Source organism: Megascapheus bottae, chromosome 17 (assembly GCF_031878675.1).
Source record: "Megascapheus bottae isolate mThoBot1 chromosome 17, mThoBot2.hap1, whole genome shotgun sequence".
NCBI classification, from domain to species: Eukaryota; Metazoa; Chordata; class Mammalia; order Rodentia; family Geomyidae; genus Megascapheus; species Megascapheus bottae.
In genome coordinates this window covers 29,271,463-29,296,202 of record NC_143525.1, presented here as the reverse complement: position 1 = coordinate 29,296,202, position 24,740 = coordinate 29,271,463, and the positions used below count along the sequence as shown (strand labels likewise).

The following is a 24,740-nucleotide window of genomic DNA, read 5'->3' as shown; positions in this document are numbered from 1 at the left end:
CAGCACCACTTCCAGGTTTTCTATGTATGTGGTACCAAGAAATTGAACCTGGGTCTTTGTGCCTGCTAGGCAAGCACTCTACCACTAGGCCAAACTCCTGGCCCTGTTGTTGTTTTTGTTGGTCGTAGGGCTTAAACTCTGGGCCTGAGCTTTGTTCCTGAGCTTTTCAGCTCAAGGCTATTCCCCATCCCTTGCCACAGCACCACTTCTAGAATCTTAGTGGTTCTTTGGAGATAAGAGTTTCACGAACTTTAACTTTAGTTCCCATGCTGGCTTTGAGCCTCGATCCTCAGATCTCAGCCTGCTGAGTAGCTAGGGTTACACGTGTGAGCCACTGCTTTTGGCCTTATTAATTTAGTTTTGTCAGTTGTGGGGCTTGAACTCTAGACTGGGCCCTGTCCCTGAGCTCTTCAGCTCAAGGCTAGCACTCTACCACGTTGAGTCCCAGTGCCACTCCACTTTCAGTTTTCTGGTGGTTAATTGGAGATGAGTCTCATAGAGGGCTTCCGTGCCCCAGCTGGCTTTGAATTGAGATACTTAGATCTCAGCCTTCTGAGTAGCTAGTTTTATAGGCATGAGCACCCAGCTGTATTTTTTTTTTAAAATTTTAAGTTAGGTAATATACTTAGAAGCTTTCAGGTTGAACAGGGTTTTATAGTCAATTAAAACATTCTTTTTTTTTTTTTTTGCCAGTCCTGGGCTTGAGCTCAGGGCCTGAGCACTGTCCTTGGACTTTCTCAAGGCTAGAGCTCTACCACTTGAGCCTCAGCACCACTTCCAGCTTTTTTCTATGTATGTGGTACTAAAGAATTGAACCTGGGTCTTCGTGCATGCTAGGCAAGCACTTTAACCACTAGGCCAAACTCCTGGCCCTCAATTAAAACATTCTAAGTACCTGATTTCTTCTTTTGTCTCCCACACTTTTTGTTACTATCAGATGTTCAAGGGTGGGAGTTCATTTTTGTTATCAGAATTAATTTTCACAATTGTGAAATTATCGTTGCACTTGGTTATTTTTATTCCCTTATTAAATCTTTTTTTTTTTCTTTTTTTGCCAGTCCTGGGCTTAGGCTCAGGGCCTGAGCACTGTCCTTGGACTTTTCTCAAGGCTAGAGCTCTACCACTTGAGCCTCAGCACCACTTCCGGCTTTTTCTAAGTATGTGGCACCAAGGAATGGAACCCAGGTCTTCATCCATGCTAGGCAAGCACTCTACCACTAGGCCAAACTCCCGGCCCCTAAATCTTATTTTTTTAATCTTGAACATAATTTAGTGAAGGAATGTTAAGTAATCATCTGTGTTTCGTAAATTTAGAGATATCAAAGCAGGAAATATCCTTCTGACAGAACCAGGCCAGGTGAAACTTGCTGACTTTGGATCTGCTTCCATGGCATCCCCTGCCAATTCTTTTGTGGGAACACCATATTGGTAAGAAGAGCCTTATCTGATATTGATCCTCATAATTGAAATTGGGATTGCATGATTATAGTTTTTTCCAAAGGTATTTTGTTGCCATTTTTGACATTGTGCATCTCTTTTTCATCTTTTTTCTTGTCCTTTTCCTTTTGTTTTTTTGTTTGTTGTTTTTATGCTTTCCTATTGCTATCTTAATTTCATTAGATATAAGAGTAAAAAAAATCACATGTAAGTGTAGAAGAAAAGCATGTCAAATACTAACTTGTTTGTTTTCTTTAAATTTCATTTATTGTGTTCACTGATCTTAATACTGAGTACTTAAAAACTACTTGCTGGTTTGGAGGGGTTTTTTAATTTGTTTGTTTTTCTATTTCATTTTGACTTTTTAGTATTGTTTCAAGCATAAATAAAAATAGACCAAAATGTAATGACATCTTACATACAATTATGCAGCCCAACATTATCTGGACAGTCCTAACTTATGTACTTTCATTGCATTTCCTACCCCCGTTATTTTGAAAGAAATCCTAGACGTCATTTAAGTTCGTCTGTAAATAATTTTCATATGTATGTCAGCAAAAATTAGAAGGAAATAATTCTTCAGATATTTAACTTTCATATGTATTTTCTTTGTAGATGCTGAGAGTTATGGCTTAGGTCCACTGAATCTTATTTCCTACTTGTCTTTGAAATTTTCCTTCTACTTTATAAAAGAAAGGCTTCTTATGCATCTCAAATATTAGAATGGTGCATTACTCTGGAATATAAAAGTCCAGAGACACATTTTGAGAACCATCAGAGAATAATCACATGCCAGGATACTGTGTCTTCCTTGTCATTTTCCTCTCTACAGTTTAATTTTACTTCTTTTTTAAAGCATCTTCCAATAACTCCATCTCTCCATTCTTTCTCTTCTTGCTACTTCTTCCAGTACAGAATTTAGCCCTTTGATAGTTCTAAGGGCACATTAACATGTTTTATTTGCATTGAGAAATGACTTTTTGTAACAGAAAGAAACAGACATTTCTGGTTTGTCTAATCAGTACAACCTGAAGATTAGTTTTACTAATTAAATAATGTGACAGTTTTAATAAATTGAATGAACCAGTTCTGAAGCTTCCAGTTTTGAGTATCATTAAAGTATGTACACAGTATATATTTGTATATGATACATATATTTTGCAACTATATTGGTATAAACTCCAAAATGTACAAGAAGATAAAAAGCTTTTATTCTAGGAATTAAATGAATCAAAAACCTAAAGACCACCACTATAAATGTTTGTGTCTGTGTCTTGACTGTCTGGCTCTTTCTGATGATGCATACATATAGATGTATATAAAATCTATCTTCTTGCTATAAAAGTGAAATTTTCCATCTCATTTGTGTTATCAAAAACTGAAAAAGGGGAAAAAAAGGAAACTCTGACAAACTTTATACAAAATGTGCCAAGTCATTTACAACTTGGAAACAATTTGAGAGGGGGGCAATTCTGAGGCTTTAACAATGAGCCTGGATGCTGTCCATGAGCTCCTTTTGCTCAAGGCTAGCCCTCTACCATCTGAGCCACAGCTCCACTTCTGGTTTGAATGGTTATTGGAGATAAAAGTCTCACAGACTTTTCTAGGCTAGCTTTGAATCATGGTCCTCAGATCACAGCCTCCTGAGTAGCTGGGATTACAGGCCTGAACCACCAGCCCTTGGCAGTGAAATAATTCTTTGAAAGTCATTATTGTCAAAGAACCCTCTCTTCTCTGCCAGAGCCACACCTTTTTCTCTATTTCTTTCTGCAACAGTTTCCCTATTCTTAGATTTCGGCATAGGATTAACGTACACGAGTAGTGTATCCAGAGGTAAAATGTTCGGTAGAACGAAGTATCAAATGTTGTTTGTTCAAATATTTGGTGTTTCTAGCTATATAGGTTCTGTGTCCTTCAGGATTATTTTATGGACATCTGTGTCTTTAATTATTTCATTCTTTTTTTTGTTTGGTCACTCATGGAGCTTGAACTCTGAGCCTGGGCAACCATCCCTTAGCTCTTCATTTCATGGCTAGTGTTCCACCACATGAACCACAGCACCACTTCTGGGTTTTTAGCAGTAACTTGGAAATAAGAGTCTCACGAACTTTCGTGCCCAGGCTGGCTTTGAACTGTCAACCTTCTGAGTAGCTAGGATTACAAGTGTGAGCTTCCAGCACACCTATTCTGTTCTTAAGTTTAGTGCTTAGTTTTATGATTCAATTTCATCAAAAATAAAATAAAAATGTTTCATCCAAACAGGGTCATCACCCCTTTTGTGTGTGTGTGACAGTCATGGGGATTGAATTCTGGGCCTAGGCCATCATTCCTGAGCTCTCCAGAAGAGCACAAGGCTAGCACTCTACCACTTTGAGTCATAGCACCACTTCTAGTTTTCTGGTGGCTATTGGAGATGTTAATTGGAGAGTTTTTGTACTCGGGCTGGCTTTGAGCCAAGGTCCTCAGATCTCAAACTCCTGAGTAGCTAAGATTATAGGTGTGAGCCAGTAGATCCCAAGTCACCAATTAAATAACAATTTTATTTATTTATTTTTTAAATTTTATTTTGTATTGGTTGTGGAGCTTGAACTCTGGGCCTGGGCATTGTCCCTGAGCTCTTCAGCTCAAGGTTAGCACTCTACCACTTAGAGCCACAGTATCACTTTCCCATTACCATTTTCACTTGTATATAGAATTCAAATTTGTAAAATCCCTGGTTATTGACAATCAGAAGTGATTTACTGACATACTTGTAAATTTCTGTGTAGTTTATTTAGAACACAAGAACTAGATAACATTTATCTTTACAAACATAACATAATTGGGCCATTAGTCTTATTCAGACAGCAGCTCTTTTAGGTGTTCATTCATACTTAAAGCACAATACAAATCAAAATAAGGTACTATGAAAAGTATTTGAACTCTAGCCTAGCACAGTGGCTCACATCTGTAATCCTAGCTACTCAGGAGGCTGAGATCTGAGGATCAAGGTTCAAAGCCATCCCGGGCACTAAAGTCCCAATTAATCATTAGAAAACAGGAAGTAGGGCTTGACTCAAGGGTAGGGCAAGTAGCCTTGAGCTGAAGAGCTTAAGGACAGCATCCAGGCCCCAGAGTACAAACCCCATGACCCACAAAAAAAATTGAACTCTAGAAATTAGTGTTTATTTTGTAACTAAGGTACTTGTGAAGTTGATAATTATTTAATTGCAAGCTATTATACCTACTTTTATTGTAGAAAATTTTTATTTGGCATAGGGAGCTACGTAAACTATTGCTGTTCCTTCTCTGTTAGTGTGACATATTTCTTCAATAAATTAGGTGAGGTTGTCATGTCAAGGAAAACAACTGACAATACTTGTTGCTAGCTCGTAAACAGGCTTTAATTTATTTGCCAGTCCTGGAGCTTGAACTCAGAGCCTGAGCACAGTCCTTGGGCTTTCTCAAGGGTAGGGCCCTACCACTTGAACCTCAGCACCATTTCTGGCTTTTTTTTTGGTGGGGGGGGTATATGTGGTACTAAGGAATTGAACCCTGGTCTTGGTGCATGCTAGCAAGTACTCTACCACTAGGCCAAACTCCTGGCCCCAAAATTCAGTCTTTCATACAAATCTTAGACTTATTATAGTGAAATCCTGAGACAACCCTGCTGTAGAATTGCCCTTCTTTTGGATTCTATTACATGGTAATGACAGGTGGCAAGAGTGAATCTCAGGCATTATATGCATTATTGAATATTTACCTTATAAAATTAATGTAATTATTTCCCATTATAAAAATCTCTGTTCACATATTGATTAGCATTCAAACCAGTGTTCTTAATATAGACAAATCTTACATTCTCATAAGTAATAATACTTTTTCATTAGCATTAATTTAAATGAACTTATATATCTTAGGATGGCTCCAGAAGTAATTTTAGCCATGGATGAAGGACAGTATGATGGCAAAGTTGATGTATGGTCTCTTGGAATAACATGTATTGAACTAGGTAAGCGTTTTTTTTCATTACTAGGTATTAAGTATGATCCTTTTTTTGTTGTTGTTATTTTTTGCCAGTCCTGGGCTTAACCTCAAGGTCTGGGCACTGTCCTTCGACACTCAAGGCTCAGTACTCCGCCATTTGAGCCACAGTACCACTTTCAGCCTTTTCTGTATGTGGTATGGAGGAATCAAACCTGGGGCTTCGTGCATGCTAGTGGAGCACTCTACCATAGGCCATGCTTCCAGCCCAGATTTTAATCTTTTTATTTTTTTATTTTTTTGCCAGTCCTGGAGCTTGAACTCAGGGCTTGAGCACTGTCCTTGGGCATTCTCAAGGCTAGCACTCTACTACTTGATCCACAGCACCATTTCTGGCTTTTTTCTTCTTCTTTTTTCTTTTTGTCTGTTGTGGGGCTTGAACTCTGGTCCTGGGTGCTGTCCCTGAGCTCTTCAGCTCAAGACTACCATTCTACCCCTTGAGTCACAGCACTACTTCCTGTTTTCTAGTGGTTAATTGGAGATGAGTCTCAAGGTCTTTAGTGCCTGGGCTGACTTTGAATCGAGATCCTCAGATCTCAGCCTCCTGAGTAGCTAGGATTATAGGTGTTAGCTACTGCACCCAGCTACTTCAGGCTTTTTCTATGTATGTGATACCGGGGACTTGAACCCGAGCCTTCATGCATGCTAGGCAATCACTCAACCACTAGGCCAAACTTCTGGCCCAGATTTTGTTTTTTTTATATGTCAGTTCCTAAGGGAAGCAATAAATCTACTAAAGTTTTCATTTTGGCTATCTGGTAGTTTATATGTGTGTATTATATATTATGTTTATATAATAGATAAAGTTTGTGACATTTTTATATATATATTAGGTTATATATTTGATGTTAAATTAAAATTTTTTCTCTGAAGTTATTTGATAAATACCTTGAATATGCTGTATATATAGCCTGACATTTAATTTCCATGCCTAACTAATTTATAACAACCCTCAAAACTACAAGTAGTAAATCTAGTAATTAAAGTATATTCTAGGTGTTTAACAATAACTCCACAGCATATTCTAACTAGTTATTTATTTGCTTTATAAAATGGTAAAGTAGACTTTATCCAAGGGGGGACTGTAGCAGTAGGTATAGAAACCACCATAGTAGAGTCTTACAATTAGGGAAAAGACTTGGATTCAACTTGCTATGGTAGTTTTTATTTCATGCATATGTTTTATTCTCTTGCTTTATAAGTAGAGCTGTGCAGGAAACTATTATAACTTAGACTTCCACTGTAAAGTGAGCCAGGTAGGTAAGTAAACAGTTACTGAGGATGTTTAGCCCTAGTTCCCAGATATATATTAAGTTACTTTTCTGATTATGAGATAAAGGGAAAATGGTAAAATTTGAGGTCATTTGCCTTGGCTTTTATGATTATTTTTCTATATAAGCATATATAAAATGATCTCTTCCTTTGTGATTTTTTTTTTTTTTAATTTGCGGTGTTAAGGCTTGTACTCTGGGACTCCAACTATTCTTGAGGTCCTTTTGCTCAAGGCTAGCATTCTACCACTTGAGGCACAGTGCCACTTCTGGCCTTTTTCTATGGTTAATTGGAGATAAAAGTCTCAGTACTTTCCTGCCTGGGTTAGCTTTGAACAGTAGTCTCCTGAGTAACTACAATTACAGGTATTAGCCTCTAGCATTGGCTTGAGAGACTTATCTCCAAGTTAATTTACTGGGTGTAGTGGCATACCTGTAATCCCAGGCCTCAAGCCTTAAGTAAGAGCATCAGAGTCTAGGGCCAGCCATGCTAAAAGATGGGGTCCTACTTGCAAAGCAAACAAGGGCTGGCGGCTTGGCTCAAATGTTAGAGTGCCTGCCCTAACCCTGAGTTCAAACCCCAGTACTGCCAAAACAAAAACACCCAAAACCCTCAAATATTTAAGGATGATAGGACATCAGACCAATATGTTGTCCTTTTTTTTTTCTTTTTAGTCAGTCATGGGGCTTAATCTCTGGGCCTGGGCACTGTCCTTGAGCTCTTTAGCTCAAAGATAACGCTTTACCACTTCTGAGCCGCCACTATGTTATTGATTCACTTTAAAAAGTACTTTGTATTTGGTATGTTTAATATTGTTTATAATAGGGCCGGGAGTTTGGCCTAGTGGTAGAGTGCTTGCCTAGCATGCATGAAGACCCAGATTCAATTCCTTGGTACCACATACATAGAAAAAAGCCGGAAGTGGTGCTGAGGCTAAAGTGGTAGAGCTCTAGCCTTGAGAAAGTGCTTAGGCCCTGAGCTCAAGCCCAGGACTGGCAAAAATATACATATATATAGTTTATAATAGAAAATGTTTTTATATACTTAAATAATACTTGAGTGCCCCTATATAATACATATTTTAACAGAAAAGTTTCCTTTCTTTTACAGCTGAAAGGAAGCCTCCTTTATTTAATATGAATGCAATGAGTGCCTTATATCACATAGCCCAAAATGAATCCCCTACACTACAGTCTAATGAATGGTGAGTATTGCTAACAGATACTGCTAAACATAATATAGACAAAAATCTTTTACATAATATGTTATCAAAATAAGTTGGCTTATGTTGGTAAAATGTACTAATTGAAAAGTAATTAGGTTTTTGTGGGGGGTTTTATTTGTTTTGGGGATTTTCTGTGGGTCATGGGACTTGAACTTGGCCTGGACACTGTCCATGAGCTCTTCAGCTCAAGGCTACCACTCCACCCTTGAGCCAATCCCCACTTCCTGTTTTCTAAAGGTCAGTTGGAGATAAAAGTCTCAGGTACTTTTCTGCTGGGCTGGCTTTGAACCTTGCTCCTCAGATCTCAGCCTCCATAGTAGCTAGTATTACAGGCATGAGCCACCGCACCTGGCTTATTAGGCTTATTTTTACTCTTTCTTATATTTATTCTTTGGTCATTTCTTCATTACATAACATACATATATGTGTACAGTTCAGATATAAAGAATAAATTATGTAACATGGATTTTACAAAAGTTTCTTTTAAATTTTTGGAAGACATACAACCCTAATACAATAAATATTTATTATTTGATATATATATATATATATATGCAACCTTACAACCCTAATCATACAGTAAATATTTAATACTTTCTGGTTAAAATTATGAATTGTTACAACCTATAGTAGTGAATTGTTTAGAATTTGTATAATATAAAACATAGATACGCTTGGTGCCAGTGGCTTATACCTACAATCCCAGCTACTCAGGAAACTGAGATCTGAGTATCCATGCCATCCAGGTCAAGAAAGTGCTTGAGATTTTTATCTTCAGTTAACCACCAGAAAACCAGAAATGGCACTGTGGCTCAAAGTGGTAGAGAACTAGCCTTAAGTGCCAAATGGTTCAGGGCCAGCACTCGGGCCCTGACTTTAAGCTTCAGGACTGGCAAAGAAAAGAAATTTTGGTGGAGTATGTCTTGCCTTAATCATTAAATTCTCATGAATAACACCTGTCTAGTAGTATTACATACTTTTAATGTTTTTTTAAAAAATCATAATTGTTTTTCTTTTTTTTTTTTTTTGCTATTTTATTTATTTATTTATTTTATTTTTTATTGTAATTAGTAAAAGGGTTACATGATATTTGCCAGATAGAAGGTGCGTTAATTCACATACATTGATACCCTTTCACATGTCTTGGTACCCATTTCCCTCCCCCCTCATAATTGTTTTTCTAGGTTTAATAAAACCTATTTTTTCAGGGCCACCAAATTCTTGGGTATAAAAGAATACTCTTGGGGCTGGGAGAATAGTAGACCAGGGTTCAGTCCCTCAGTACCACATACACAGAAAAAAAGCAGGAAGTGGCGCTGTGCCTCAAGTGGTAGAGCTCCAGCCTCGGAAAGCCCAAGGACAGTGCTCAGGCCCTGAGTTCCAGGCCCAGGACTGGCAAAATAAATATTCTCCAGAGTAGATAGTGTGCTAAAACATGTTCTAGGATACAAGGAGCATATAATAGAGATGGCTTAAGAAAGGAAAAAACAAGACATAATCATTCTGAATTTAGATGAAAAGTAAAAGTAAATAGGTTTCCTTCCTTTCACTTTAGTATCAAATGAATTCTCGTATTTACATATGTGAGAACAGATGTAATTGTGTTTGTATATATATTTTACGGATTGAACCCAGGGCCTTGTGTACACTAAGCACATACTCTTACCTGGATCTGTAGTCCTAGCCTAAGGATTTGTGAATGGACTATGAAAATTGGGAATTTGAACCGGGTGCAGTTGCTCACTCCTATAATCCTAGCTACTCAGAAGACTGAGACCTGAGGGTGGCAGTTCAAAGCCAGCCCAGGCACTAAAAACTATGAGACTCATCTCCAATTAACTACTGGAAAACTGGAAGTGGCACTGTGGTTCAAGGGATAGGGCAGTAGCCTTGAGGTGATAACACCCAGGCCCAAGGGCAGGGTGGTAGCCTTGAGGTAAAGAGCTCAAGGAAAGCACCCGCCAGAGTCTAAGCCCCAAGACCAATCAAAAAAAGAAAAAAAGAAGTTTGGAATTTGATCAGATTCATTGATTAGATTAACTGTTTAAAATTTGTTTGGAAGTACATAGTCTCTACCTTTTTAAAATTCTCCTTCCCATCTTAGAGGCATATATATTGATTTGTGGATATGTTTTTAATGGAAATAGCAATATGTTCACTTGATACTTTCCTTTACAATAGGTCTGATTATTTTCGCAACTTTGTAGATTCTTGCCTCCAGAAAATCCCTCAAGATCGTCCTACATCAGAGGAACTTTTAAAGGTCAGTCTGTATAATATTTAAAATCTGTTTTTACCCTTGAGAAATGTTTTAAATAATACCTTATTCTTTCTGATTAGTGATTGATTGTACTGAACTGGTTTTAGTAAAATACCAAAATGTTTTCATGCTGAGAATAAAATCCTAGGACCTTTTGAATGCTAGGCAAGCACACACCAGTCCCAGGGCTTGTGTTCTTGAACTTTTTTGGCTCAAGGCTAGTGCTTAGTGCTCTGTGGCTTGAGCGACAGTTTCATTTCCAGCTTTTTGGGGAGGGTAGTTTATTGGAGGAGATAAAGAATGTCACAGACTGTATTGCCCAGCTTGCTTCAAACCACCATCCTCAGATCTTGACTTCCTGAGTAGCCATGATCACAGGCATGAGTCACACTGAGTGCCTGGCCTAATTTTTATACTGTTATATTTAGAAACTTTTTTTTTAATGTGTCCGATACTAAGGATTGAATGGGGCCTCACAATAGTAGGTAAACATTCTGCCAGATGAGCTATCCATTCTGTCCTTGAAACACTATCTTTAGATAGTAAAACATTAGTTTGGTTTTAGGGTTTTCGTTTTGTTTTGATTTTTACAGTATTGGAGATTGAGCCCAATCAAGAGTTCTTAAACAAGTGCTTTATCATTAGAGCCATGTACCAAGCCTGCCTGCCCTCCCCTCCCCTCTCCTCCTCTCCACTTCCTTCCCTCCCTTCCTTTCTAAAATGAGTTGTTTTTATCATGTCTAAATACAACAGTTAAATACTACTCTTAGTAGCTTTGAGCTAATTACAAATGTTCTGACTTCTTGTCTTATTGGGATTTTGTGCATGCTAGGTAAGTGCTTTATTACTAAGATATACACTTTTTATTTTAGTTAGTCATGGTTATACATCCCTGTAAGTCTCACCTACTCAGGTCTCAGAAATGAAAGCCAAAGTAACTGGGTACTGATAAATAGCAACAAGAGCCATACTGAATCAACCATGGTGGTTTATACCTGTAATCCCAGCATAAAGGAATCTGAAGCAAAGGAATTGTGTGTGTAGCAGCCTGGGCTATCTGTGGTAATGAAGACTTTCCAAAAAAAAGGGGGGGGGGAAGCACTTTAATGTATCCATAAATTATGTTAGTAAAAAAAAAATAATCAGGATCAAGTTTAGAAAGTAGGAAAGAGGAGACAGAAGAAGAATGCTTGTGTGCACTTTTTTTTTGGGGGGGGGTCGGTCATGGGACTTGAGCTCTGGGCCTGGGCATTCATTGTCCCTGAGCTCTACCTGTGTTTACTTTTAAGTTTAGAAATATTAAAGTTAATTTGGTGTACAAAGAAGGAATATTTTAAATAGAGGTATATGTTAAACTAAATAAAAATGGAAAATATTATCCAGGTGCCGGTGGCTCATGCCTATAATCCAAGCTACACATGAGGCTAAGATCTAAAAGATCAAGGTGAGTGAGGAGAGTAAAGTTCACTAGACTCCATCCTCAAAATAAGCAGCAAAAAGCAGTGATATAGGTAATACTCAAATGGTAGAGTACTCGTCTTATAAGCACAAGATCCTGAGTCCAAATCCTAGTACTGCCAAAAACAAAACAAAATAATTAAAAATATAACTAGCTCATTAAAATAGTCTAAGCAAAAAATTTCCTTTTAATTCATATTGTAATAATCCAATAAGCTAGGTAGGTATTTGGTTATTAGATCCCATATCTATATATAGTATTTATTTGCCTGCTCCATAGTATGTATTTTCATAACCCAATTTAAAATGATAGAAAGTGTCTGTAATATTATATCAAAAATGAACTGCGCAACTGTGGGTGGGGATGGGAAGGAAAAAGAGTGAAGTAAGGGGTATTATTGTCCAAGAAGAAATGTACTCTTTATTTGACTTAGGTAACTGTAATCCCTCTGGATATCACCTTTATGATATTAAAAAAAATTAAGTGTTTTAGCAAGAGATTTTTTATTTTTTTATGTCACCAGGCTTTGGTGGCACATCCTACTTTGCAGTTTGAAGCCAACATCAGCAGAAAACTCTTACCTCCAATTAACCAGCAAAAGGCTTGATGTGAAGTGTAGCTCAAGTGGTAGAGCCTTGAGTGAAAAAGTCAAGCCACAGCTTGAAACCCTGAGTTCATGTCCCTGTTTTGCATTTTTCTTTAAAGAACAGGCTGGGATTATAGAAAAGAAAGTTTTAACCTGAATTTTATTTTCTACCCTCTCTAGCACATGTTTGTTCTTCGTGAACGCCCTGAAACAGTGTTAATAGATCTTATTCAGAGGACTAAAGATGCAGTAAGAGAGCTAGACAATCTACAGTATCGAAAAATGAAGAAACTCCTTTTTCAAGAGGCACATAATGGACCAGCAGTAGAAGCACAGGAAGAAGAAGAGGTAATTCCTAAAATAATTCAAATCTTGGATTATCATTGTGTGTTTTTCCCTTATTTGAAATGCCTTGCCAAGAATTTGTTTTTTTTCATATCAATAATTCTGAAGTTGTAGTGTCTTCTTTTTTCCTCCCTTCCCTTCCCCTTCCCCCTCTTTCTTCCTTCTTTCCATTGTCACTTGTTAATAGTACAAGGAGTTTTGGACTGGGAATGTGGCTTACTGGTAGAGTACTTGCCTAGCATGAATGAAGGCGTGGGCTCTATTCCTCAGTACCATATAAACAGAAAAAGCCAGAAGTGGCACTGTGGCTCAAGCAGTAGACTACTAGCCTTTTACTGGTGCGCGCACACACATGCACACGCACGCACACACAAAAATAAAAGTAGAAGGCGTGTCACTATGATAGGTTTATAAATGTGTAGTGTACTTTTGACAAGTTTGTTTTTGTTTGTTTTTGACTGGGTATTGTCCCCGAGCTCTTCTGCTGGAGACTAGTATACTACTTTGAGCCCCAGTCTCACTTCTAAATTTTGAGTAGTTAATTGGATAACCAGTGCCTGGCAAAAGACCTTTCATTAAAAGATCTATTTGTGTTAGGGTTAGCTAAAGGAAGCAACCAATAGAATATATGTGGACTTATAAAATGGGATTTGTTAAATTGGCTTTACAAGATCATAGTCAAGACAAGTCCCTCAGTGCCCTTCTGCATGCTGAAAAGCCAGAGCTCATTCTAAGAAGCCTCAGACAGACCAAAAAGAACAATCAGTGATATGGCCCCAGGCCATTGGGTGAAAACCGTTCGAGCTCCTTGAAGAGTTGGTAGTATTGGTTCCGTGTTGAAAGTTGTAAATGGCAGCAGCAGTATGTGTACTTGCTCAAGTAAAATAAAGGCCACATATGTGCTGGTGGGCGTTCTCCTTTCGATTTTTTCTGAGATCATAAACTGTTGAAGGATGCTGTCCATATTCAAGATGTGTCTTTCCCTGCAGAAGTGCTGTCCCTCATGGCAATAGTTTCTGGAAATACCCTAATAAACATAATCTTATCTTTCATATTTCTTGGCCACTGAATCCCTTTAAAAAAATTGGCTGGGCACATTGGCTCATGCCTATAATCCTAGCTACTTAGGAGGCTAAGATCTGAGGATTGAGGTTCAAAGCCAGCCCAGGCACTAAAGAAAGTGAGAGTCTTTATCTTCAATTAATCATTAGAAAATGGGAAATGGTGGGGGCAGGGGGGGAGGGAATTGGGGACAAAAACATAGAAGGGGTATCAATGTGTGAGAAGTAATGCATTTACTATCTGGGGAATATAACTGTGTCCCCTCTATATATTACAATAAAAAATACCATCAAAAAATGGAAAGTGGGGCTATGGCTCAGGGTTAGAGCAGTAGCCTTGAGCTTAAAAGCTCAGGTATAGCACCTAGGTTCAGGGGTAGGGTGGTAGTGGTAGCCTTGAGTTGAAGAGCTCAAGGATGGCACCCATGACCAACAAAATTTTTTTTTTAACTAACTGGATATTTGAGTTCCATAGAGCATGCTGAAAATATTTGAAAATGTAGAATCTCTTAAGTTAGCCTAAAAAGTTACTGTAAAACCAAGCATTGGTGGCTCACACCTATAATTGTAGCTACTCAGGAGCCTGAGATTTGAGGATTATGGTTCAAAGCCAGCCCAGGCAGAAGAATGCCTGTGAGACTTTTTATTAGGGGGGGGGAGGTAGATCACGGGACTTGAACTCTAGGCCTGGGCGCTGTCCCTGAGTTCTTCAGCTCAAGGCTACCGCCCTACCTCTGGACTCATAGCGCAACTTTGCTTATTTTTTCTGTAAACTTTTGGCAAATATAGGGAATTTCTTTCCATAGACTGCTAACTTTGTTTCTACTAACTGTGTACCAAGTATTCTGTGTGCTAGATGCTTTAATCAATAATTCAGAATAAAGATATTTTAATCTTTTTTTTTTTCCCTTAGGAACAAGATCATGGTGTTGGCCGGACTGGAACAGTGAATAGTGTCGGAAGTAATCAGTCTATTCCCAGTATGTCTATAAGTGCCAGCAGCCAAAGCAGTAGTGTTAACAGTCTTCCAGATGCCTCAGATGACAAAAGTGAGCTAGACATGATGGAGGGAGACCATACAGTGATGTCTAACAGTTCGGTTATCCATTTAAAACCTGTAAGTATTTGAATTTTAGTGTAATTGTAATTTCTATAAATAATTTTTCCATCTCACTAAGAGATTTCTCTTGAAGGTTGAAAAGTTCCAAAATTTGTTTATATAGCACTACTTTTGGAATTTTTTTTTTTTTTTTTGGACCAGTCCTGGGGCTTGGACTCAGGGCCTGAGCACTATACTTGGACTTTTCTCAAGGCTAGAGCTCTACAACTTGAGCCACAGCACCACTTGCGGATTTTTCTATGTATGTGGTACCAAGGAATCCCACCCGGGTCTTTAAGCACCCAACCACTAGGCGAAACTTCCAGCCTTTTTGCTTTTTTGTTTTTTGGGGGCTTGGGGGGGTTGGAAAACAGTTTTTCAGCCAGGTGTGGTAGCTCATGTCTATAATCCCAGCTACTCAGGAGACTGAGATCTGAGAATCCCAGTTCAAAGCCAGCCTGGACACTAAAAGAACAGGAGACTCTTATCTCCAGTTAACTTCCAGAAAACAGGAAGTGGTAGGGTGGTAGCCTTGAGCTGAAGAGCTCACGGATAACACCCAGCTATGCCTTATATCTTTATTTTGTTCTCAGTATTGAAAGAAAGAAAATAAGAAAGAAAAAGTTAAGGTAACTACTCTTAGCATTTAATAGAAATGCCTTCTTTGTAACTTCATAGCTTATAAGTACTATATACAACATTAGATACAATGGCTCTTAAGATGAAAATAACCTAAATTTTCACTGACAGATGAGTAGATAACAAATTATGTGTACATCCAATATAGTATTACTCAGCTGTCAAAAAAGAATGAAGTCTGTTTAAATGAAGCTACAATATAGATAAACATTAAAAATATGCCACATGATGGCACAGGCCTATAATCCTAGTACATGGTATGCTTAGGCATGAGGATTGTGCCCTTGAGGCTGGCCTGGATTATATACTGAGACCTTTTTTCCAAAACAAAAGCTAATAAATGACGCATACAAAAGGACAAATATTGTATAGTTAAATTTAAATGAAACAGAGATGGAAAATGGCTTAGAGATTATTGTCATCTGAATAAAAGGATAAAATGGGAATTACTGCATATGGATACAGAATTCTCTTTGAAGTGGTGGAAAGTTTTGGAAATAACAATGATGAATAACCAACAATGAAATTGTAATGAATGCCAATTAAGAGCACACATTTGTTATGCATATTTTATTTTATTTTTTTGCCAGTCCTGGGCTTGAGCTCAGGGCCTGAGCACTGTCCTTGGACTTTCTCGAGGCTAGAGCTCTACCACTTGAGCCTCAGTACCACTTCCGGCTTTTTTCTATCTATGTGGTACCGGGTCTTCATGCATGCTAGGCAAGCACTTTAACCAGTAGGCCAAACTCCCGGCCCTATGCATATTTTAATACATGAAAGTGCCTAAAAGTAAACAGTAGTGTCATTATCTGTGTCAAATGATTTAAAAATTTTTTTTCCTGTTGGTCCCGGAGCTTGAACTCAAGTCATTGTTCCTGAGCTTTTGTGCCTAAGAGTAGCACTCTACCACATGAGCCAGAGCTCTACTTATGGCCTTTTACTGAAGGCAAGTGCTCTACCACCTGAGCCATAGCACCATTTCTGGTCTCTCCTATTTATGTGGTACTGAGAAATTGAATCCAGGGCTTCGTGCATGCTAGAAAAGTACGCTACCTCATTCCAAGCCAATCTTGTTTTTATATACTGTTGTAAAACTTCTCAGTTTCGTATAATGTGTAAGATATAAATCAGCCATGTGTATTTGTGTACTATTTTATACACTGGAAGTAATTTCTAGCCATTTCTTGTTTTTGTTTTTTAAAATTATGCATCTTTGAGACATAATGACAGGTCCGGGAATGTGGCCTGGTGGTAGAGTGCTTGCCTAGCATGCCCAAAGCCCTGCATTTGATTCCTTGGTACCACATATACACAGAAAAAGTCAGAAGTGGTGCCGTGGCTCAAGTGGTAGAGTGCTAGCCTTAAGAAAACTCAAGGATAGTGCCAGGCCCTAAGTTCAAACCCCAGGACTGGCAAACAGAGGAGAGAGAGAGAGAGGGAGAGGGAGAGGGAGAGAGAATTTAATGATAAAATTACCTTGGTCAGCCAGGTGAGATGGCTCATGCCTGTAATCTAGCTATTCAGGAAGCTGAGATGTGAGGATTGCCAACATTATCTTGGTCAAATTGTCCTTAATTCCCTTGAGGTCTCAAAGAAACTCTTCATCTTATATGATATTGTCAATCTTTGCTTAGGAAGAAGAAAATTATAGAGAAGAAGGAGATCCTAGAACAAGACCATCAGATCCACAATCTCCACCTCAAGTATCTCGTCATAAATCACATTATCGTAATCGAGAACACTTTGCAACTATACGAACAGCATCATTGGTATGTATTCCTGTGACCTAAAAAGAAATGCATTTTTCAGGGGTAGAGTGGTAGCCGTGAGCTAAAGAGCTCAGGAACGGTGCCCAGGCAGAGATCAAGCCCCATGACCCACCCCCCCCCCCAAAAAAAAAAAGAAAGAAAGAAAAGTAAGGAAGAAAGAAAGAAAAGAGATCCATTTTTTATTTTGGGTGTATTTTTGGAGTGTAACTTTTTCCTTTTTGTCAGTCATGGGGCTTGAACTCTAGGCCTGGGTGCTGTCCCTGAGCTCTTCAGCTCAAAGCTACCACCCTACTCTGACCGCAGCACCACTTCTGGTTTTGTAGTGGTTAATTGGAGTTAAGAGTCTCCTGTTCTTCTTTAGTTCCCAGGCTAGCTTTGAACTACAATCCTCAGATCTCAGCCTCCTGAGTAGTTAGGATTATAGGCTGAGCCAACCATGCCCAGCGCTTCTGGCTTTCTCCATGTATATGGTACCGAGGAATTGAACCCAGGTCTTCTGCATGGTAGGCAAGCACTCTACCACTAGGCCAGCCCTGAATTGATATTTTGAACTCAGGACCTTGTCCTTAAGCAAACACTACCACTTGAGACCAGCACCTACATTTTTTGTTTTGGAACATGAAATTCTAGCAATATCTTACATTTTGTATTTGAGTTTATTTTCCAAAGCATTTATTCAACGTTTTAAGTGTCCCTTAGAAGAAAGATATGCAAAAGAAAGATATGTTAAAGTAAAAACATCTTCAAGGCATGTTTATAAGTCATATTTTAGAGTATATTAAGTGTGTAAGAGAAATACATGTATCCAGATAATTTGTATGTGTGTGGGGGTGGGGGTGGTTGTGGGACTTGAACTCTGGGCCTGGGTGCTGTCCCTTCAACCCAAGGCTAGCATTCTTACCACTGGAGCCACAGTGCCACTTCTGCAGATGATTTTTGATTCAGTGGCATTAGAGAAGTAATTTATAAGTTGTTGTTTGAACCTTTAAAGTTACTAGGTTTTAGGCAAAAGGAGAGATAAGAAAATGGTATTTTCACTTAAGTAGAATTAGAAGTCAGAATGGTAGTCAGAAAGTAGGAAATGTTTGGAAAGTGACAATAAGACATGAAAAGGTGCTTATAACCGGTGGTGGGGGGAAAAAAGGGACTCATAACATCTTCAGTCTTAAGGGAAACAAATCAAACCACAGTGATAGGGCTGAAACAATAGTGGTAGATTACTTGCCTGGTTTGTTCATCACCCCCTGGGTTTGATTTCTATCAAAATAAACAAAACAAAAATAAGATACTATGAGACTGTTATTCCTGCCAGTGCCTGTAATCCTACCTTTTCAAGAGGCTGAGATCTGAGGATCAAAGTTCAAAGCCACCCTGGGCACAAAAGGACCTGAGACTCAGATCTCCAGTTAACTGTAGAAAAAATAAAATGAGAATGGGGCTTGGCTTAAGGGTAGGGAGATAGCCTTGAGCTGAAGAGCTGAGGGACAACACCCAGGCAGATGGAGTTCAAGCCCCATGGCCCACCAAAAAAAGAAACAAAAAAACCCAACAGCCTGGCTGAGAGTTTGGCGTAGTGGTAGAGTGCTTGCCTAGTGTGCACAAAAACACTAGCATACATGAAGACACAGGTTCATTTTCCCTGTACCATATGCATAGAAAAGCCAGAATTAGTGCTGTGGCTCAAGTAATAGAGCACTAGCCTGGAGAAAAGCCCAGGGATAGTGCTCAGGCCCTGAGTTTAAGTCCCAGAACTGACAAAATACCTGGAGGCATGACTCAAGTAGTGTAGGGTGTCTGTCTTGTAAACCTGAGGCTCTGAATTGTATTTTTGGCCAAGTGCCACAGTCTTACACTTAAAATCCTTGCCCCTCAGGGTGTTGAGATTTGAGGGTCACAGTTTGAAGCCAGCCCAAGCAGAAAAGTTCACAAGACTCCATCCTCAAATAACCAACAAAAAAAGCTAGATTAAAGGTGTAGCTCAAGTAGTCAAGAGCCAGCTTGTCTATTTCTTTAAAAGATTTGGCAGAAATTAATTGAATTGTTATATTAGGGTCTCTTACCTAGTTAGTTAATAGTAGACTGCTCTAAATGCTTTTGAAAGAAAATGTTTTGCTTTATTGTTTTTGGTATATCTAGGTTACAAGACAAATGCAAGAACATGAGCAAGATTCTGAGCTTAGAGAACAGATGTCTGGCTATAAGCGAATGAGAAGGCAACATCAAAAGCAGCTGATGACTCTGGAAAATAAATTAAAGGCTGAGATGGATGAACACCGACTCAGATTAGACAAAGATCTTGAAACTCAGCGTAACAATTTTGCTGCAGAAATGGAGAAACTTATCAAGAAGCATCAAGCTGCTATGGAAAAAGAGGTGACTGATTCAGTATTATTTGTTTACTTTAGCTTGTTTCCATCTCAGCATTAATTTACAAAGGATTTTGGTATTAGAGTATCTATTCCTAGCACCTAATTTCATGTTACTTTTATTAGATTTTCAGTAAATAGATGATATATTAGTCACGTGGCGGCTTTGTGATTTTTTTTCTCTCACTAATTTGTAAATGAGCATCTATTTTGTATTTGAAAACTGATATATTTTAATATCAACTGAAAGGTCTGTTCTATTTTATGATATTTGACACTTTTTTAGTATTATACTTGGGTCATTCAATTGTCCTAGGCTTTTGTTACCTGGTTACCTAAAACATAGATTAATCTTCCAATAGATGTTTTAGTGCCCACAATTTTACCTACTCAGGAAGCAGAGGGAGGATCATTGTTTGAGGCCAGCTGAACAAAAAGTCAGCGACACTCCATCTTAACAAGCAAAATATGGCAGTTTACATCTGTAATTTTAGCTAAATGTGAGGCATGGGTAAGAGGGTCATGGTCTGAAGCTAAACCTAAGCCATAAGCAAACAGACAAACAGATAAGACCTTATTGAAAGAAAACTGAAGTTAAAAAGTTCTGTGATTGTGGCTTCAGTGAAAGAGCACTTGCTAGAAAGCATGATGCCCTTTAAACTCCAGTACTGTCCTGACACACACAATAAACTATTTTAGGTTTCAGAAAGTCATCTGTAATTCTCTGTTCTACGTCTTGCCTTAATTGTATTTCTACTTTCCTTAAATTTGTATTCTGTTTTTCAAAATAGATTATAAAATGTACATGAATATTTGAGATTGTTAATTGAGAGATTCAGATGAAGATTTATCCCGGTTTGGGGCCAAGAGCCTGGCTTAGTGGTAGATGCTTGCATAGCATGCACAAAGCTCCGAGTTCTATTCCTCTGTAACACATATGCAGAAAAAGCCAGAAGTGGTACTCTGCTTCAAGTGGTAGAACTCTAGCCTTGAGAAAGCCCAAGGACAGTGCCCAGACTGTGAGTTCAACTCCTAGGACTTGGTGGGGGGAAATCTATAACAGAATGGATATAAACCTAGTTAGCATTTTTTTTTAAAGTCGGTTGGGGAACTTGAACTCTAGGCCTGGGCTAGCATTTTCTTTCTTTCTTTCTTTCTTTTTTATTGTAATTAATAGAAGGGTTACATGATATTTGCCAGATAAATGGTGCATTAATTCCCATACATTGATACCCTTTCACATGTCTTGGTCCCCATTTCCCTTCCCCTCTTCCCCCATCTAGCATTTTCTTATTAAGTTATTCCTTAATAAGTTCTCAAAGTTTAAAGGTGAACATATTTCATTATTTATATGTCAATCTAGATTTAATGATCTTGGTTTCATTACACTTGAAGATAAATATGTATTTTGTTGGGTGGAGAAGGGTATATTCCTCTTAAATAAAAAAGAGGTTTTAAAAAAAAAAAAACTAACATTTTTCAGGGCCCAGATGACAGCCTAGTGGTAGAATGCTTACCTAGTATGCACTAAGGCTCCAGGTTCAATTTCTTGGTACCACATGCAAAGAAAAAAGTGATGCTGTGGCTCATGTGCTAGCCTTAAGAGCAAGAACAGTGCCCAGCCCGAGTGCAAGTTCCAGGACAGGCAAAACAAAAACATCAACAAAAAGAGGCTGAGATCTGAGGATCGTGGTCCAAAGCCAGTCCAGGCATGAGAAAGTCCATGAGACTCTTATCTCCAGTCAACCCCAGGAAACCAGAAGTGGTATGGTGACTCAAGTAGTGGAGCACTGGCCTTGAGCTGAAGAGCACAGGAACAGAACCCAATCCCAGAGCCCCACGACCAACAAAAAAAAAATTTTTTTTAATGTAATGAGATTGTCATTAAAGGTGAACTTCATCTTCCTGATTCTGTGAGGTTCAAATAATGACATTGAGAAACATTTGTAATTTGATTAGGTATTTTGTACTAGAAATGCTTGTATTAATTTTTATCTCATAGAACAAAAAAAATTTTTTAAACTGATACAAGTTAAACTTTTGCCTTTACCTCTTCTTAACGAAATTTACTTAAAATTTTTCATGTAGGCTAAAGTGATGGCCAATGAAGAGAAAAAATTTCAGCAACATATTCAGGCCCAACAGAAGAAAGAATTGAATAGCTTTTTGGAGTCCCAGAAAAGAGAATATAAGCTTCGAAAAGAACAACTTAAGGAGGTACTTTGTTTTACGAAAGTTATCTGTTCACTTGTATTTATTGGTTCTCAACTCAACCATTAGGATAAAACTTTGTGTTATTGTTTATGGCTGCTAGGAGTTACCTAATCCTAGGTAACTCAGGAGACTAAGATCTGAGGATTGTGGTTCAGAGCCAGCTAGAGAAGGAATGTCTGTGTGACTCTGATCTACAATTAAGACAGAAGTAGATCTGTGTCTCTCAAGTGGCAGAACACTAGGCTTGAGCAAGAATGAGCTCAGGGTCAGACCCAGGCCCTAAGTTCAAGCCTCAGGACCAGCACCAAAATAAAAGTAAACTATAGCCAGGCACCATTGTCTCTCCAAAGTCATCCTAGCTATTGATGAGGCTAAGATATGAATATCATGATTCAAAGTCAGCACAGGTAAGAAAGTTTGTGAGCCAGCAAAACATGGGATGCATAGTCTGAGATGGTGTTCAGGCCTTACAGACACACAGACACATACACACACACACAGTGGTTGTTGCTTGTAGTCCCAGTTATTCAGGAGGCTGAGATGGGAGAATTACTTTAGCCCAGGAGTGGTTTTTTTGTTGTTGTTTGCTAGTCCTGGGGCTTGAACTCAGGGTCTGAGAACTGTTCTTGGAGTTTCCTTAAGGCTAGCCCTCTACCACTTGAGCCACAGCACTACTTTCAGCTTTTTTCTGGGTACGTGGTGCCGAGGAATGAAACTCGGGTCTTTGTGCATGCTAGGCAAGCACTCTACCACTAGGCCAAACTCCCGGCCCCAGCACAGGAGCTTTTAAACAGCCTTTTGAGACCCTGTCTCAAAATAAGTAAACTACATCTTTTACTTTTGGCTTAGAATTTTTTTTTTCCTGTGTATGTATGTGGTACTGAGAAATCGAATCTATGGCTTCATGCATGCTATGCAAGCACTCTTAATTCCCAGCCCCTGGGTTAGAAGTATACAATAATTTTGGGGTTGGGAGTTTGGCCAAGCAGTAGAGTGCTTGCCTAGCATGCACAAAGACCTGGGTTTGACTCCGCAGTACTACATACTTAGAAAAAAGCTGAAAGTGTTGCTGTGGCTCACGTGGTACAGCTCTAGCCTTGAAAAAGTCTATGGACAGTGCTCAGGCTGTGTTCAGTCTCTAGGGTAGGCAAATAAATAATAAATAATAGATTGAGTCTTAACTTTAAATAAAATCCGAATTTTTTCTTGCCCTTACAGACGATTGATATTTTTAGTCCATGTAATTAATCACTGCAGTAAGATATTGATCTTGTAAAATAAGAATAATCTCTGACATTAATACTTTCCATGTATGTAAAAATTTGCCTCTTGTCAGATGTATATCTTGTTGTATACATATTAGTGTCACAAAGGCTTACCATATACCTTACCAAGAGAGTGTCACAGATTAAAATTTTCCAGCTGTTAAGTATGAACTTGTAACATTCTCCTAGAGCTATAAATCAGAATTCAAATTCTGTTCTGGAACATTGAGTTTGAAAAGCCTGGAAAGGGAGGCTCTGATAGCTCACACCTGTAATCCTAACTATTCAGAGGACTGAGATCAGAGGATTGTGGTTCCAAACCAGTCGAGGCAGCAAAGTCTATGAGACACTCATCTCCAATTAACCACCAGAAAAACAGAAGTGGCTCTTTGTCTCAAAATGGTAGAGCACTAGCTGTGGGCATAAAGAGTTCAAGGACAGTGCCTAGGCTCAGAATTCAAGCCCCATGAGCAACAACAAAAGATTATAAATGGATTTCCCAACCATATACAAATGTCTTAAGAAAATACAATTGTACAAGTCTATTTTCTAGTAAATGAGATTTTAGTTTCTAGGTTAGTCCTTTATTGATATAACTTATAGTCAAACTAATTTATGTTTAGTAGCCATAGTTTTAGGAAGGATGCATTTATGTTCATTTAGAATAAAGATTCCTCCTCACGCTGTAAGCCCAGGAATGTAAGACAAGCTTGGAAGTTGGACATTGGTAGTTTCATGCCTGTAGTTCTCACTGCTCAAGAGGCTGAGATCTGCTGAAGGTTGAGGATCAAAACTTAGACCAGGCAGAACTGAAGTATGCCTAGTTTGCATACCTCAGTGTGCCAAACTTTAGCAGATAAAGCTAAGTAAGAGAGCACATGAGGCCCTGAGTTTTAAGCCCCAGCACTGGCACAAAATAAATAGGAAAATAAATAGAAGCAAGCAAATAAATAAAAGTAAAGATAAAATAATAGTTCCTAATCCCCAGGATAGAACAACTACCAAAGTCTTCATGGGAAATTTACTAGCAGGTGACTAAAAGATACTCTAGTGATTCTTGATATGTGTGCCCATATTACTCTCATCTCTCTCCGTGTCTCCGTGGATATTTGCACTTATATTCTTTTTTTTTTTTTTGCCAGTCATAGGCTTGGGCTCAGAGCTTGAGCACTGTCCTTGGGCTTTCTCAAGGCTAGCACTCTACCACTTGAGCCTCAGTACCACTTCCGGCTTTTTGCTCTGTATGTGGGGTACCAAGGAATCGAACCCGGGTCTTCGTGCATGCTAGGCAAGCACTCTACCACTAGGCCAAACTCCCAGCCCTACACTTATATTCTTACGGACTACTGATTTTTGATTTAGTGATAGAGTTCTTGCCTAGCATTCATGAAGACCTCAAAAAAAAAAGTTGATAATTAAGATAATATTATTATAACTTTTTAATTCAGACATGATTTATCTGGAGGCATATTCTTTTTTGAGCGTGGGACGTCATGAGTCTTGAACTTGGCCTGGGCTCTGTCCCTGAGTTCTTCAGCTCAAGGCTACCGCCCTACCCTGGAGCCAAGCCCCGCTTCCCCTTTTCTAGAAGTTAATTGGAGATAAGAGTCTCAGGTCCTTTTGTGTCTGAGCTGGCTTTGAACCTTGATCCTCAGATCTCAGACTCTGAGTAGCTAGGATTAAAGGCATGAGCCACCGCACCATCTGGAAGCATATTCTT

The 24,740-nt window shown here is 38.7% G+C and overlaps 1 protein-coding gene across 2 annotated transcripts in view; it reads left to right on the top strand.

Annotated features, from left to right (window-relative positions):
- The window catches only part of Taok1 (TAO kinase 1), a 96,252-nt gene that overhangs the window by 44,998 nt on the left and 26,514 nt on the right, over nt 1–24,740 (top strand). For both annotated transcript variants that reach the window (XM_090350549.1, XM_090350548.1), the window contains exons 7-15: nt 1,315–1,428; nt 5,337–5,428; nt 7,843–7,936; nt 10,139–10,220; nt 12,443–12,610; nt 14,582–14,785; nt 17,041–17,175; nt 19,312–19,548; nt 21,630–21,758. In XM_090350549.1, coding sequence (XP_090206675.1) covers nt 1,315–1,428; nt 5,337–5,428; nt 7,843–7,936; nt 10,139–10,220; nt 12,443–12,610; nt 14,582–14,785; nt 17,041–17,175; nt 19,312–19,548; nt 21,630–21,758 — 1,255 coding nt within the window. The remainder of the gene's footprint in view (nt 1–1,314; nt 1,429–5,336; nt 5,429–7,842; nt 7,937–10,138; nt 10,221–12,442; nt 12,611–14,581; nt 14,786–17,040; nt 17,176–19,311; nt 19,549–21,629; nt 21,759–24,740) is intronic.